The sequence below is a fragment of the Triturus cristatus genome, chromosome 4_1 (genome assembly GCF_964204655.1).
Source record: "Triturus cristatus chromosome 4_1, aTriCri1.1, whole genome shotgun sequence".
NCBI lineage: Eukaryota > Metazoa > Chordata > Amphibia > Caudata > Salamandridae > Triturus > Triturus cristatus.
In genome coordinates, this window is record NC_140585.1 from 1,160,272,768 (window position 1) to 1,160,287,234 (window position 14,467).

The 14,467-nt window shown below is 40.2% G+C and overlaps 1 protein-coding gene across 1 annotated transcript in view; it reads right to left on the minus strand.

Annotated features, from left to right (window-relative positions):
- The window catches only part of EPHX3 (epoxide hydrolase 3), a 196,219-nt gene that overhangs the window by 19,717 nt on the left and 162,035 nt on the right, over window positions 1–14,467 (minus strand). The window contains exon 6 of the mRNA XM_085654322.1: window positions 1,549–1,652. Coding sequence (XP_085510448.1) covers window positions 1,549–1,652 — 104 coding nt within the window. The remainder of the gene's footprint in view (window positions 1–1,548; window positions 1,653–14,467) is intronic.

Here is a 14,467-nt window from a genome sequence, read left to right on the forward strand (position 1 = left end):
TCGATCACTGAGACTAGTAGGTTCTCATGTAAGTTCCTAAGATCTCTTGATCACATTTTTAGGTCTCTTTGGTTGGTCATTGGGAAAGGGAAAAGCCTGGGTTGACTGAGAAAAAATGAGATAGTGATCACAATAGTCAAAATGTAGGGTGGAGTTTAATTTTACTTTGTCTTTATCTGCTGTAATCAGGATATCTCCCTTATTATAGGCTGGGGATGTGCAGATGTGACAGTGATTGTTGTGTTCAATGAAGCTTGAGATAATCCAGTCAGCAGATTCAGATTTGTAATTCAAGTGAGAGTTGAACTCTCTTGAGAAAGGTGTTGTAGGTGTCCATTTTGCTGACCGTGATGAATTCTATAATCTATTCTGCGAAGAGCGAGTTCTTTCATGAGGAGTGCCAGATCAGGTACATGCTGGTCGGGAATTGCTCTGTTGGAGTTAGCTCTATTGACATGTGTTCAAATGATGATATTTGTTTCTTTGTGATATTTATATATGAGTCTCTGAAGAAGACAGCAATGCTTCCATGTGTTCTACTGTATCTGTCAAGGTGTATGACGGAATATCCCTTAGGGACCATTAGCTTTATGGCTGGTGGTTTGTAGTATGTGTATTAAGATTACATCAACAATAGCAGTATTGTGTTTTACTGCTAATATACAATTGTGGAGGAAGAATTTGAGAGATGGATCCAATGATGTTTCAGAGTTGGATGTTTTTTTTTTGCATAGGTTGTTATGCTTTATCATTTTAGCGTAGGATTGATCATATCCATATGTAATCCTTCTGCTAAAGAGGGACACAATGTGTGGGCATTCGCAGAGTGTTCAAGAGAGGACATTCAAGTCTATGTTTGACGTATTGAGGGGCTTTCTCATTTATTTATTTTTGTTAATTATGTTTTTTGTTAATGGAGTCATAGTCAATTAGGAGTTCATCATTATCCATCCTTGAGAGGGAGGGAAGTTATTTGTCTTATCTGTTGTTTACATCTAGTGCAGTCTGATTCTCATGACAAGTTTTGAGAGGGCAGTGGATGCTATTGGACAGTGATTTAGCATGTGTAGTGAGGATAGCCAAATACAACTTAACAGCATAAATGATGTGGGAGAATAAAGCTGGGTCTAAAGTAGGTAAGGCTGAATACGATGAGCAAGAGCGTGCAAGAGGGGGTGATATTGTAAGGAGGAGAGAATTTGGTGACCGACCAGCTATTTTCAGCTTTAGTTTACCCAAAATGGGAAAAGAACACTTATGTAGCAGCTAATTTAATAACGATCACCACAACACCTCACACCTATGACTTTGAGAGAGTTGGGTAAAGCAATTCTAGACAGTAAAAGTTTGTTGTGCATATTGCTCACTTCAATTAATATTTACTGTTTATCATTCCTATCCCAAACAAGGCTAAACACATCATATACTTATTCTTTCTCTGGGAGTTGGTATTGATTATTTCAGAAGTGTTAATTTACCAATAGTGCAAAATGAAAATTAGCACAATTTTCTTATCAGTATCCATAAGTCCAGATGAAGGGTGCTCACCTTGAAATCGTCCAGAGAGATGAGGATCTCTGGCAGCTTCGGGAGCTGAAACATAAAGATGTAACTGGACCGCATGAGCTGTGAAAAGTGTCGCAAGGCATAGTCTGAGGAAAGAGGATAAAGCAAATACCATGAGGAAAGAGGAGAGCAAGGAGGGACAAGAAGAAAGGTATTATGGGTGCAGAGAAAAAGAAATCTGGGAGGTGAGAGAGAAAAGAAGAGGTCAAAAGCAGTGACAGTGAGGAGGAAAGGAACAGGATATTGGAAAAGAGACAGAGACAACCCTGTAATAGGATAAGTGGCATCTCAAGAGGAATACAGATAGACAGATTGATCACAAGAGGAATGATTGCTACAGAGAGACATGCCAAAAGGTGGGACTAATACAGAGGGATAACAAGAGGAATGAGTATACAAAGAGACATGATAATAGGAATGTTGGTTATACAGAGGAACAGCATCAGGAATGGGAGTTACAATGAGGCACAACGAGAGCTGCAAGAATTACAAAGAGGCATAAAAAAAGAAAGTGGGGATATAGAAGAGCTTGCCTAATGAAGTCAGGGATACAGAGAGACTCAACAGGATGAATGAGGGATCCAAAGAGGCACAGCAAGAGCAATGAGGAACACAGTGAGGCACGGCAAGGCATGAGACATACAAACAGGTATGGCAAGAGGAATGAGCTATACAGAGAGGTGTGGCAAGAGTGATGAGGAACAGGAGTGAGAAGAGAATGAGCACATAAACAATGTGAAAAAAACTTAAGGGACCATAAAGAAGGGTTTGAATGAATGAATGGGAGAGAGCAATGAAGGAAACATCGGAAAGTGGATAAGGGAGGACAGTAGAAAGGGAAAGATTTGCGAGAGGAAGCAGATGATAGAGGTACATAAGATGAATGGGGGGCTGAAAGACAAAGGTAAAGAAGCAAGGGAATGAGTAAAGAAAAAGAGAAATCAAGGGCCAAAAGGAATAAGGGAAAGATAACAGATTAAGGAAAGAGAATTATAAAGGGAATGGGGAGAGAGACAGAGATGTAAGCAGAATTAGCAGCTGACAAAGAAGGAAGATATGCGGGATAAAATAAACTAATGGAAATGACTTGATCAGAGTAAAGTAGGAATGAAGAGATGTGAAAGGTGTGACTCCTACATTATTACAATTAACTAAATAAGCCATGAAACCTGAACCAATAACTCAGCAATAGCATGTAGAGTCCCCCCTTATGGAGCAATTCTCCATTTACATTCCAGTTAGGACCATATGGTCCACTTCTCAACTGCTTTTCTCAGTTCTTAGTTTTAAATGCTCAAGAATAGCTGGCTAAGCATTGCACTTACTCAAACCTCAGTTCTTAAACAGTCTTCAACCTCATCTCATTCAGTCTTATTTAGTCGTTAGAAAGGCCATAAAAACACACCTGTTCTGTTAACCTTAATAATCAGAAGTTGAACATTTGACCCTTTGTGGTACCTAGTGTCAAGAATCCTTTGTTGGTAAACGAGTGCTAAATAAATTCCAATAAATCAATGAGGAGATTGGCACTCTGTCAAAGAATGCCTGACTGGCAGAAACGGGGGCTTCCTGTAGATTTCACACCCTCTAGTGATGGAAAGTATACAAATCAATGTAGCCATATGTTGTCTAGATCTGAGAAAAACAAAGATTACAGGGATTCTATTATCACTGAAAAAAATGAGATTACAAGGGCGTTATAGTTAGGAAAAAGAATTCCAAAAAGCTTAGAAATTTACTTAAAAAACGAAAGGTTATAGGGACGTTAAAGTTAGGAAAAAGAATTTTAAAAAACCTTAAAAATCACTGAAAAAACAAAGGTTACAAGGACGTTATAGTTCGACTCAGATTTCCCTCGTACAAAACCAGTGAATTCGGCAGTTATAGTTAGCTGTGCTAACTATACCTCGCTCCCCCGCAATGCACTGCCGACGATGTCACATATCACATCACTCCTGACATGGTCAGTGACATCACTGATTACATCACTGTTCATGATATATATATATATATATATATATATATATATATTCAAAAACAAGTGCCCTATGCACAAGAGCGCACTCAAGCCAGTGCCGATTTGTGGCAAAATCTTTATTCAGGGTGGAACAGCAGACACATGGAGAGTCAATATCGCCTGTTGTGGTTTCTGCACGACGCGTTTCGGGCATCACGCCCTTCTTCTTGGTGCCTCACTACAACCTGCAGCCAAACGCCCCTGCCACCATTTTAACAAATCACATTCCCGCCAATGGGCCAATCAAATGAATAGTCATCCCCCGCTGAATGTTGGGAGTTGCAGTGTGCTTCTAATGTAATGGCCACAATGTCTCGCTGCAAATATCTTGGCATTAAGCCCTGGATGGGCCCCTCAAAGTACCGCTGTTTCAAATCCATCCAAGCACTGCTCCAAAGGACTCGGCAAATGCCAAACCCCCACGGCCCCCTTACAATCCTCGGGGTGGTGCGGCTCTTCGCGGCTGGGCGGCCGCGCATTATCTTCAAAAACAAGTGCCCTATGCACAAGAGCGCACTCAAGCCAGTGCCGATTTGTGGCAAAATCTTTATTCAGGGTGGAACAGCAGACACATGGAGAGTCAATATCGCCTGTTGTGGTTTCTGCACGACGCGTTTCGGGCATCACGCCCTTCTTCTTGGTGCCTCACTACAACCTGCAGCCAAACGCCCCTGCCACCATTTTAACAAATCACATGCCCGCCAATGGGCCAATCAAATGAATAGTCATCCCCCGCTGAATGTTGGGAGTTGCAGTGCGCTTCTAATGTAATGGCCACAATGTCTCACTGCAAATATCTTGGCATTAAGCCCTGGATGGGCCCCTCAAAGTACCGCTGTTTCAAATCCATCCAAGCACTGCTCCAAAGGACTCGGCAAATGCCAAACCCCCACGGCCCCCTTACAATCCTCGGGGTGGTGCGGCTCTTCGCGGCTGGGCGGCCGCGCATTACCTTCAAAAACAAGTGCCCTATGCACAAGAGCGCACTCAAGCCAGTGCCGATTTGTGGCAAAATCTTTATTCAGGGTGGAACAGCAGACACATGGAGAGTCAATATCGCCTGTTGTGGTTTCTGCACGACGCGTTTCGGGCATCACGCCCTTCTTCTTGGTGCCTCACTACATCCTGCAGCCAAACGCCCCTGCCACCATTTTAACAAATCACATGCCCGCCAATGGGCCAATCAAATGAATAGTCATCCCCCGCTGAATGTTGGGAGTTGCAGTGCGCTTCTAATGTAATGGCCACAATGTCTCGCTGCAAATATCTTGGCATTAAGCCCTGGATGGGCCCCTCAAAGTACCGCTGTTTCAAATCCATCCAAGCACTGCTCCAAAGGACTCGGCAAATGCATTTGCCGAGTCCTTTGGAGGGGCGTTTGGCTGCAGGTTGTAGTGAGGCACCAAGAAGAAGGGCGTGATGCCCGAAACGCGTCGTGCAGAAACCACAACAGGCGATATTGACTCTCCATGTGTCTGCTGTTCCACCCTGAATAAAGATTTTGCCACAAATCGGCACTGGCTTGAGTGCGCTCTTGTGCATAGGGCACTTGTTTTTGAAGATAATGCGCGGCTGCCCAGCCGCGAAGAGCCGCACCACCCCGAGGATTGTAAGGGGGCCGTGGGGGTTTGGCATTTGCCGAGTCCTTTGGAGCAGTGCTTGGATGGATTTGAAACAGCGGTACTTTGAGGGGCCCATCCAGGGCTTAATGCCAAGATATTTGCAGCGAGACATTGTGGCCATTACATTAGAAGCGCACTGCAACTCCCAACATTCAGCGGGGGATGACTATTCATTTGATTGGCCCATTGGCGGGCATGTGATTTGTTAAAATGGTGGCAGGGGCGTTTGGCTGCAGGTTGTAGTGAGGCACCAAGAAGAAGGGCGTGATGCCCGAAACGCGTCGTGCAGAAACCACAACAGGCGATATTGACTCTTCATGTGTCTGCTGTTCCACCCTGAATAAAGATTTTGCCACAAATCGGCACTGGCTTGAGTGCGCTCTTGTGCATAGGGCACTTGTTTTTGAATATATATATATATATATATATATATATATATATATATATATATATATATATATATATACATATATATACATATATGATTTCCAAAGTCCTTCACCATGCACGAAATGCAAGCAACAGGAATGGACCACTCCGTAGCTTTTTAGAAAATAAAGTGCTTTATTCTTCTGACAGCAGCATGACACGTTTCGACCGGGGAACCCGGTCTTGATCACATGACATGCAAAAAAGATCGTAGAGTTTAAATAGTGTGTAGAATGCCGCCAAAACTGCTAATTTTTAAAATAAACATAGAAAACATACTATTGATCGAAAATCTATAGAGGTCTGACCAGATTTATGCTGAAAAAATATTATATGTATATATTCTTTCATACATTCTAAAGTTAGATCGACAAGCAAAATAATTGATAAAAATTATTATTCAATTATTGATAGATACCCTTGTAAACAGTAAAAGCTAAAAAGATACATATACAAAATATAAAATATATGTCACAAAATTATCGCGTCATAATATGTACTGGAAAAATAGGGGAATAAAAATGTATTGGGCAAGTGCCCATAGACTGTCGGTAAAGAGAAAATTGTAAGAAAAAGCAGAACAGACCCGTGTTCTAGATTTAGTTAGCAGCTCAATGCATAAATAATAAATACACATAAAATTAGTAAATCAACAAACGAATATTAAGTCATACTCGAAAGTAAATCTGTGAGCAAAATAGCACATAAAGTAGCAAACTAATACAATAAGTAATGAAAGAAAAAATGTAATGTAAACAAAAAAAAAAAACTCTGAGAAAGAAAACAACACATCATAATAAAGAAAGTGTCCATAAAGCAATTTCCAAATCTAAAATGAATAAATTCATAAATATATACATTAATTTATGAAAAGACCGTACAAGAAGCAGTCCTATCATGAAAAGTAAGTAATAAACCTTCCCAAAGGAAAAAGCAAAGAACTGGACAAATATCTTACAGCTGTACATAATGTCTCCAGCAGAAGAGTTGAAAAAGTGGTGAGAATTCTAAATTCCAAATCCATTAACCCCCAGCTAAAATTCAAACCAACCACAAACACCCCATCAATATCGAGAATAAAACTGGTAAAACCACAAGATAAAACCAGCTAAAAACGACACAGACAAAGTATAAAATATTTGGAATAGATCACAGCTAAATGGGGGAAAGGGGTGTAAAAACCAATATAACATCTAATAAATAAGACAAGAATATAGCAGCAATGATAAAGAAAGTGACTAAGAATCATCATCATTTTCAAAGATTCAATTAATCAGAGATGTGCAGTACGGAGAAATCAATTCTCTACATTTATAAAAAATTATGCAGGTCTTCCCCAGTGTTTAATCCATTTGGGATCTTAGTATACAACAATAAAATATAATGGCTTTCCAATTGTCTTTTCTCTCTATCTCCACCTTTCTTTGTGAATGGGACAGCGTCAATAACAAAATAGCTAAGATCTTTCAAGTTATTTTGGTGAACTAATTTAAAATGACGCGCCACTGGATAGCTCGAAACAGAATTGACAATAGCTCTAAGATGTTGCAGGATACGATTAAAAACTTGAAGTTTGGTGCTGCCTATATAGCGAAGATGGCAAGAGCATTGAAGCACATAAACTGCATAATCAGTTTTGCAGGTAAAAAAACCTTCAATTTTATTAATATCTTGACTGAAGGCATCACTATATTCATAAGTATTTGCACCAAATTTGCATGCCCTGCACGAGCTACACTTAAAAAAACCTTTCCGATTGGAAAGCCAATTAGTAGATTTACAAGATTCAGGACTGGCTTTAACCAAAGCATCTCGCATAGAAGGAGCCCTTCTAAAAGTAATGTTAGGAATTTCAGTAATAAGAGGAGCAAGAGTTATATCAGTTTTCAGGAAGGGCCAATTAGATCTGAGAATATTACGTACTTTTTTCTCATAACAACTATAGGTAGTAATTAGTCGTATGGTCATATCTTCATTATTAGAGGGTCTAATGGCCCTAGAGATCGTGACACCAGTATTAGAAATCTGAGATAAATCATTTGTAATATTCCTCAATTTATCCATAGCTTTATGAAGAACTTCTTTAGTATAGCCACGAACCAAAAATCTCTGAAAGGATTCATCAAGACATTTCTTACGATCAATTTCATTGCTACAGATTCTATAAATTCTTAAAAATTCCCCATAGGGGATACTTCTAATAAGATGTTGGGGGTGAGAACATGAAGAATAGAATTGCCTGCTGTGCTTTTGCTGTACAATCTGGTATGAATTTCATTATTAGCAACATAGACTTCAACATCTAAGAATTCCACTTTTTCATTGCTGATAGTAGCGGTGAATTCTAAATTGAGATCATTATTGTTAATGTCAACTACAAATATGTCGGCAGTTTCTCTAGATCCATTCCAGACAATGAACACGTCATCAATGTAACGCCACATATGAACAATGCCATTGTCTGGAGCCACTGAAGCGCGGCCAATGACATGCTCCTCCCACCAGCCCACATGTAAACATGCGTAGCTGGGGGAGAAGCATGCCCCCATAGCCACGCCCCGCAACTGCTGATAAACCTTGTTGTTAAAGAGGAAATAATTATTACAGAGGCAAAACTCAATCATTCGGACTAACATCTTACTATGTTCATAATGACTAATGTTTCTATCAGACAGATAGTACTGAATAGCACGCAATCCATCTAGATGGTTAATGGATGTGTAAAGAGAGCAGATATCCATAACTATAAAATGATAATTGGGATTCCACAATACATTGTTCAATTTAGACAAAAAATGACCGGTGTCTTTTATGTAAGTAGGGAGGGACTCCATGTAACTATGAAGGAAAAAATCCACATATTTCGAAATGGGCTCAAGTAACCCATTCTGTGCAGAAACGATCGGACGCCCAGGTATAGGGGATACACCTTTATGAATTTTTGGTAAAAGATAAAGGGTGGGAGTAATAGGATGGTCTTTTTAAAAAAATAAATACTCCTTTTTATTGATTAGGGCCTGTCCTTTCCATTCAGATAAATATCTGTGAATTACTTCTTTAACTCGATTGAGTTCAGGAAAGGAGGCCTTTCTATAACACTGGGAGTCGTTCAGTTGTCTTTCTGCTTCAGTAATATACACATCCCGTGGCCATAAGACCACATTACCCCCTTTGTCTGCTTTATTCACAACAATGTCACCATGGTCATTAATCTTACGAATTAGCTTGGAGTATTGTATTTCAGTATAACTCCGCCGTTTACAATTTAAAGAAGTAGAGCGGTTTAGTTGTTTAAGATCATCAATCATGCGGTCGCTGAACACATCAATAGCGTCTCTGGGCATCATAGGGATAAAAGTGGAACGGGGACAAAAGGGACTAGATCCCGCACTACTACTATGTATACCCATAGAGGTAAGTTCTTCCTGAGTGTTGGAAGAAATATTATCCCCACTACTAGCGAGAGAATATAAGGTTTTTAAGGTAGACACATCAGAAATAAGAATATTTTTGCTAGGAAGGGAGTCAGCGATAATATTACTAGCAACATTATTAATTTTATTCAACTTAAAATGTTTCATCAATTTCAATTTACGTATGAATTTAAAAACATCAATACGAGATTGGATGTATTTGAAATTGTTCTTGGGACAATAAGACAAGCCCAAGGATAATAGTTGAATTTCAGCAGCATTGAGGTCTAAATCCGTCAGATTGATAACAGTATTAGTCTCTTTGGTAGTTGCAATCTCTTTTAATTCACTTGAGGATTCCCTCTTCCTCTCGCTTTCCTCATTGCGCCGCCTCTGCCTCTTCCTCTGTTTCCGACTCTTATTGCGCTTGTGCCGTCTTTCATCTGTGGTGGTCCCCTCGGCCTCAAAGTATGCCGTCTGTCCTCTATTATAAACCCCAATTCTTCAGAGGGGGTAAAACCACTTAATACCGATTGGCACTCCACACCAAGACTATCATCAGATTCGACACTACTGACCAGCGAACTCAGGTCGGTATCAGAAGTTACTGGAGTATCAGCCTGTTGAACTTGAATAGTTGATGCTTTATTGCTCATGGCCTGGCGTTTCACAGATTCGAATTTTTTTGAAAAGGTAAAGATACGACCATTTTCGTAATCAGCTTTGTCGCGTGCAAAGTTAAAAACTTTACGCGTTTTAATTACTTGTTCATGTTTTTCCAGACGTTTTTTGATCTCCTCTCTCGTCTTGGTTATTAATTCTTGCTGATCACTAGCATCCAACTCTGTGTTCAAAACGTCAATTTGGTGAAAAATATCAGATCTGTCAATCTCAGCGTACTTAATGAGGATACAGACCATGTTCATTGATACCTCTAGGTTATTGGAAGCCCATTCCTTCAGCATAAGAGGGTTGGGGTTCTCAAAAGATGGAGCGATGAGAACCCTTAACCCTTGTGGTACTCTCCCAACTTCCTTATACTTCTCCAAAGATTTCTTTTCCCACCACTTAGTCAATTCTGTGCGAAGTAACTTTTCAAGTTTTTTTAATTTGAATGTTAAATCACTTTTCTCAGCTGTAACACTGCCGCCCTTCGTCACAGTGTTAACATCAGGTAAATTCGAAAATAGAGCGTCTGCTACTAATTCTCGATCTTTTAGCACGTCAGCTGCTGTTGCCATGATGGCAAATTTCAGAAGTAGTTATGCACTACAAACCAAGAGCGGTGATAAATAAAATACCAACAGCTCCAAAAATAATTAAAGTCACAATCTCCTCACCCGCTAGTGTCCATAGAATATAAAGAAGTAGCTGTAGCTGAAGCGGCTCACCTCGATCAAAACAAAAGAAGGGTCGTAGGTAACCTTCGTAACCTCACACTCCTCCGGTTAAGACCTTCCGATGACGTCGCGCTGAAACTACCAATCCTCTTTCCTTTCTGAATGCGGGGGGCTGGTGCAAAGAATCCTTCCGGATCACTCAAAAATCGAAAACGATGTTGACTGCAAGAAACCAGCCGCTTTGCAAGGAGAGGGTCCGTATGAAGCGGAAACAGCCAAACCGCCGAAATTCAATGATTTCCAAAGTCCTTCACCATGCACGAAATGCAAGCAACAGGAACAGACCACTATATATATATATATATATATATATATATATTCCAACCAAATCCGACTTCATATAAAAATCAGACACCGACACTGGAGATGCTTTCTGCCATCCGGCTTGGATATTTATTCTTCACGTAACGCGTTTCGGGACAACTCCCTTGATCACACAATTACATGCGAACAAATCAGTTTCTTTTAAAACCAAATGCAGAGTCACATGATTGGTTACTCAATAGACATGGTAAAAAGACTATTATATGTTTTTCAATCGTCTTTGTGAAAAGTTGTCTTGACATAGTGCCAATAATCTCTTTACATCATTAATTACAATTCACTCATAGTCACAAAATGGATTGGATTTAAAAAGATACATATTATTTCATATATTTACAATTTAATCGACTCATCCATCTAGACACGATTTGAATATAGAGACACTATTTAGAATACTTTAAATCATTATTTCATTAACATATAGTCCTTGTCATACCATGTAACAAATTATATATAACACATCGTCAGATAATCTTTGTCCATAATTCATAGTTTTTGTGTAAGACAACCCACGGTGATTATTTCATTTCAAACCGCTGTTGATAGAAAAAAGGATAAAGGAGAAAGTCAAAGGACATATATTACTGCCTATTCTTCCAAAGATGGTACTTGGATCAAGTTTTAAAATGATAAAGTGCTAGTGCTTGTTTTCAGTCTATAATAAAGTGCAAGTGCCTCATTATGTGCAAAAACCGCAATCTTATCACAATAAAGCGCTAGTGCAATACAGTACTAATAATAGATCCTTTAAATACTTTTTATCAAAGTCCTATCATTACTTAAAAGCTCTCCTTATGACGATGTATTTACAAATAAAAAAACATGTAGGAGGAACAATCATTTGTGACATAATGTAAGTTAAAATAACAATGAAGATTAAAAACCAAAACCAATTGATAGCGGTACCTCTATTTTAAATGTACATGTAAGTCTTCTTCGACATTCATACCGTGAGGGCTCTTCGTATTAAACATGAGTATATATTTTGACTCCAATTTTCTTAGTTTGCTTTCTCTGTCGCCCCCTCTTTGATCTTTGGGAACTTGGTCAATGGCAAAGTACACCAGTTCATTCGTGTTTCCCTTGTGGACTTCATTTATGTGTCGAGCAACTACATAGTTTTTATCATTATTATTTATTGCCCTAAGATGCTGCAGTATACGTACATGGACCATGTGGATAGTACTGCCTACATACATCTTAGGACACGAACACTTTAAAACGTAAACAACAAAGTCACTTTTACAATTAAGAGGTTTTCTTAGTTTCCAGGGACTGTTCAAAAGAGGGGATATTATTTGCTGCGTGTTCTTGCCATGCCTGCAAGCTTTACACTTAAAACATTTATGGGAACCAGGGCTGACTTTAAGCCAACCACCTCCCTTTTTGGTTTCCATATTCGTTTTGAACAAATCATCTCTCATTGATTTGGCACGGTTGAAAGTCAACAAAGGATATCTAGAAATTTTCCCTTGAAGAATAGGGTCCTGTCTGACAAGGTGCCAATGCTTACTCAGGCTGTCTCTCACTCTAGCCTGGTATGCACTGAAACCTGTAATCATGCGGATTTGACTCTCAGTCTGCTTCCTCTTTTGTTCCACTTTTTCACCATCTGGTTTTAATAATGCACTTCTTTCTATATTTTGTACCCTCAATTTTGCCTGATTTAATGTGTCCATCCTGTATCCTCTCTGAAGGAATCTATGGGTTAAGGCTCCCTGGGCTTTGCCCAGAGCAGCCGGTTCACTGCAGTTTATTTTCATCCTTAAGTTCTCTGCATATGGGATACTCATTTTAAGTTTGGTTGGATGGAAACTAGCTGCGTGTAAAATTGAATTTCCAGCAGTTGGTTTTCAGAAAGTACAGGTTTGAATTGAATTTTGTGCAATGTATACCTCTAAGTCTAGATAAGTTACTCTCTCCGTACTTATTTCCTCAGTGAATTTTAGATTTAGCTTGTTTACGTTGATACTGTCGATGAACCTTTGGGACGATTCTTTGGATCCGTTCCATATGATGAATAAATCATCAATGAAACGAATCCATTTGATGATATGATCTCTCCATTCATTGATATACTCAACTCTGAGCACCTGCTCCTCCCACCAGCCCATGTGTAGGTTGGCATAGCTGGGGGCGAAGCAGGTGCCCATCGCCGTGCCTTTAAGTTGCCTGTAGGTGTCACCTCCAAATAAAAAATGATTATGATGACACATATATATATACGGCAAGGTGTATGTAAGAATGAATGGGTGTATGAGTGTCTACATGGGTGAATGAGTGGGTGCATGACTGACTCCTACAAGTGAGTGATTATACGTGTCTCAGTGAATGTATAGGTGAGTGACTGATCTGTTTGAATGTCTGCATCAGTGTGTCAGTTGGTGTGTAAGTGGCTGCATGGGTTGATGAATAGCTACATGAGTGTCTATATGGGTTATGGATTGGTTGTCTGAGTACCTGTATAGGTGCCCGAGTATCTTGTGTGGGGGGGGTGGGGGTGTGTGCGACTTTCTGCATGGATGTGTGAGTGGGTGATTCAATAGGTGTATGTGTTCATGAGTCCGTCTGCGAGGGGCTGTATAGGTGAGTGAATGTGCATATGGCTGTGTCAGTGAGTGAATTAATGTCTCGGTGGTATATGGGTGAGCAACTGCATATGTGAAAGGCAGTATATGTGAGTGTTGGAGTATATAAGTGACTATGTGAAAGTGAGTGATTGTGAGAGTAGCTGTATGGCTGAGTGTCTGCTTGTGCTTTGTTTTGTGAATTTCTAAGTTTTTTAAAACATTTTATTTGCTAACTATAGCATCCTTGTAACCTTTGTTTTTTTTAGTAAATTTCTAAGGTTTTTAAAATTCTATTTGCTAACTATAACATCCCTGTAACCTTTGTTTTTTTTAAGTGAAGTTCTAAGGTTTTTTTTTTTTCTATTTGCTAGCTATAATGTCCCTGTAACCTTTGTTTTTTTAGTGAATTTCAGAGGTTTTTTAACTAGCAGTCACGTTTGCAGAGTGGTGGAGAAAGGGGGCTGCGCCTCCGACCAGCTCTCAGGAATTCTGTTGCATAGGACTTACAGGAGGCACCAGGAGTGCTTTTTGGCACCCAAAGTCCCTCAGGAGTAAAGTGGGCTTCATCCCCCAACCAGTAGTACACCAGAAGGCGCGTTTGCAGAGTGGTGGAGAAAGGGGGACATGGCCTCCGAAGATCTCTTAGCAATCCCAATGTGTGGGACTTACTAGAGATAACACGAGAGGTAGTTGGTCCCCAAGCACGGCCTTGGGGGCCAACTTCCCTTCAAATCCATGCCCCCTTTCTCCACCACTTTGCAAACATGCCTCCTGGCACACTACTATTTGGGGGATGAAGTTCCCTTGCCTCTTGAGGGTCCCTAGCCCTCCTGTTACCTCCAGTAAGCCCCACATAGCTGGATTGCTGAGCAAACGCACCTCCTTGCGAGCTGCTGCTTGGGGGATAAAGTCCAGTTTTGTCCAGAGGCCCTCAGGACGCAAGCTGACCTCATACCCCCACCAACAGTGCTCCAAGAGGCGTGTTTACAAGAAAAGGGGCATGGCCTCCAACCACCTCTTAGCAATCCCACTGTGTGGGGCTTACTGGTGGTAAAAGGTGTGCAGTTTGGCCCCTAAGGACCCTCAGGAGCAAAGGAGACTTCATCCCCCAACCAAGAGCGCCCAA